The 3,100-nt window shown below is 44.8% G+C and overlaps 1 protein-coding gene across 1 annotated transcript; it reads left to right on the top strand.

Moving 5' to 3' along the window:
- Positions 1-341: 341 nt before the first annotated feature.
- LOC115127124 (class E basic helix-loop-helix protein 22-like) lies at positions 342-2,357 on the top strand. Its single transcript, XM_029656762.2, has one exon. It carries the CDS (start codon positions 586-588, stop codon positions 1,411-1,413), a length of 828 nt encoding a protein of 275 aa, XP_029512622.1. The 5' UTR covers positions 342-585; the 3' UTR covers positions 1,414-2,357.
- The last annotated feature ends 743 nt before the right edge of the window (positions 2,358-3,100 follow it).

The raw sequence follows: 3,100 nt of genomic DNA, 5'->3' as shown, positions 1-3,100 counted from the left end.
GCAGCACCTTGCAAACATGTACTCAAGCTTTTATACAGACGGTAACTCGTATAATAAACCCCAGCGCCCCATTATAAAGCTGTAGGCAGCTCCTTACAACATGTGTGCACACGGAGCTACTATACCCAGACTGAGAAGGACCTAGATACAGAGGGAGGAGGTGGAGAGCACTCGGGACTGTTTGTTAAAATCCCATTAATTACATCGTTAACCTGATTGGGTAGACAGAGGGGGCAGAGAGAGTGCGAGAGAGCGGTATCCCAATAGGCAAATCCTCTTCATATTAACCCGCCTCGAGATAATGATGTAAAAGACTCCCCCGTTTTTGCGCGTGATGCTGATCGCGGTGGAGATCTGCTGAATGTGAATCAGAGCGAATAAGGAGCGTGAGCGCAGAGAGGGAGAGAGAGAGCCGATGCGTCTCCACATCTCAGTTGATAAGTCGAGCAATAATAAGGCATCAAGACCAACTCACTCTCTCTGACAGCGCACAAAGCAAGAAACTTACACAAGAACCGTCGCCGGGAGAGAGTCTCCAGAAACTGCCACCCACTAAAGCAGAGTCTGGAGGAGAGGACAAGTGCTATGGACAGGAGAATGAACTTGAACGGACCGGGAGATATTTTCCACAAAACACTCAGTGCTGTCTCCAACAGAAAGATGGACTCCTTCAGGTCAGCGGCTGGTGTTGACCTGCCGGGGTCCAGGGACCGCCAGTCACCGATCAGCTGTTTCGACCAGACCGACTCAGACCCGATTCAACCCGGTGGACTGGCTGGCGGTCGAGGGGGACCGCTGGGTCTGCCGACCGGATCTTTGTGCGTCAAGTTCGGCGAGAGCAGCAACAGGACCTCGGCGGCCGAGAGCAGTGGCGGGGAGCAGAGTCAGGACGATGACAGCGACGGCAGATGTGAGATGGTCCTCCTGGCCGATGGGAGAACGGTGGCCGCCGGTAAACCGGAGGGAGGTAAGAAAAATAAAGAGCAGAAAACACTCAGACTAAACATCAACGCGCGGGAGAGACGAAGGATGCACGACCTGAACGACGCGCTGGACGAGCTGCGCTCTGTCATCCCGTACGCGCACAGTCCCTCAGTGCGGAAACTCTCCAAAATCGCCACTTTGCTACTCGCCAAAAACTACATCCTCATGCAGGCGCAGGCTCTGGAAGAGATGAGGAGGCTGGTGGCCTATCTGAACCAGGGTCAAGCCATCTCAGCGGCGTCCATACCCGCCACAACGGCCCTTGCTGCTCCGGGTCTACCGGGTTTGAGCGCGGGGATAAGTGCGTACGACCAGCCGCCTGTGTACCCCTTCACCACCGGATTGGCCGGGTCTTCCTGCCCCGACAAATGTGTCCTTTTCAACAACGTCACCTCGAGCCTGTTTAAACAATGCACTGACAAGCCTTAACAGCATCACAACAACGAGCCGGTACCAGAGACTCAGAGAAGCACATGCAAGACAAAAACAACACCACTTTTTAAAACACATGGCGACTTTGGAAAGGTTGCAAGTCAGTGTAGACCATGAAGTAAAGATGATGATCAGTAGGCCTCTACTTTTATAACATTTACAAATACATTCAAAGAAGCGCTTTTTTGTTCAGACAATACTTGATTGTGTATATAAAGCATCATTTAAGTGCTGGTATGAATGAAAGTGAAAAACCAAACAGAAGTTTAGGAGCGCAAGTGGTGCTGGATTGACAATTGTTAATTACTTGCTCAAATATGGACGCTGTATGGAGTGTTGACCTGACAACATGCGACCATTTCACTTGAATAGACGGAACATTAGTTAATATAAGAAACCACAAACTTGCTGCTTTATGAACTTGATTTATATGAAGGCGTTTGCTTATTGGTCGTTATTTGGTGAACTTTTGAGAATTCACTGAGCATCCCATAGGCATGTCCTGAGGGAAAGCAAAGTGAACTGAGTTGAATACGAAATATTTGTTTTCATCTCTCACCCCAAAGTATATTGTAATTTAAATACTTTTTTTAATGAAACACTTGTGCTACATTGACAGTTTCTTTGGCACTGTAATATAATGGCATTTGAGTCTCTAATGGCCTGTATCTTCAGTTTACGTCCTTTTCGATTTTTTTCCTTTTATTTATTGATTTGAAACATTTTATTTGCATGGTGGTACACTGTATACTGCATAGCGACGTGTCTGATTTGCGTAATTTCTTATACACTCTTGCAATAAAGCCGAGGTCTTGAGGGATCAGGCACGCTGTCAGGTCAAGCAGTGCATTATTGTAGATACATTAGTTACTGTACTATATGAATAAAGAGGGCCATTTGTATGTGTTTATGTGTTGGAAAGCTTTATTAAAATATTTTGAACATAACGAATTCCTTCGTCTGCTCGTCTGATGTGTAGTCACTGAAAGTGGAGAAATGTAAGAAAACGAAGCCGGGACTGAATTCTATTTTTCAGAGGATCGACGTTATTTTGCCTCATTCATCTTCGAAAAATCTGAACGTGGCTATTTTAGCATATTTTCAAGGAATTGTATTTAGCTATTTTGATTATCGAGTTATTATTCTAACTTTATTTTATATTCCATGCATATTTCTATATTCCTGCATCAAAACCTAAATAACAATGCATTTAAATTTCTCCTTTTCTCAGGTCATGTCTTAGCCTACTAAAACCAAAAAGTGCTTGTTGATCCTCGGAACCTCGCCATATGCCAAGCATGTTGTGTAAGAATAATGAGTTGATCATTTTCTGCTCCATCAAAAGCGGTAACTTTTCTGGACGTTGAACTGTAAAGTAACACGAAGCCTTGGGAGCATAGGCCAGACGTGGTGAGCAATGTTGCCCTCTGGCTAGAATGACATGTCTGTTAGTATTACTTTACAAAGCTCAGCCAGGCTTAATTACGATTATTACAACCATTTCCACGACGGTGTCAAATAATATGTTAATTAGACAACAACTGTGTATGAAAACTGTCGACTGTAATACCTACATTCGTTTAATGAAACACATCGTTAAGGCAATTAGACCTCCAGAATGTGATTAAGGAACGTAATTACGACACTGTTCATTGCCGTAATTGGGTGTCTTTAATAACGACGT

This window comes from Oncorhynchus nerka, linkage group LG22, assembly GCF_034236695.1.
Source record: "Oncorhynchus nerka isolate Pitt River linkage group LG22, Oner_Uvic_2.0, whole genome shotgun sequence".
Taxonomy (NCBI): Eukaryota; Metazoa; Chordata; class Actinopteri; order Salmoniformes; family Salmonidae; genus Oncorhynchus; species Oncorhynchus nerka.
The sequence above is the reverse complement of the archived record's forward strand: the minus strand, read 5'-3'. Positions and strand labels throughout refer to the sequence as shown.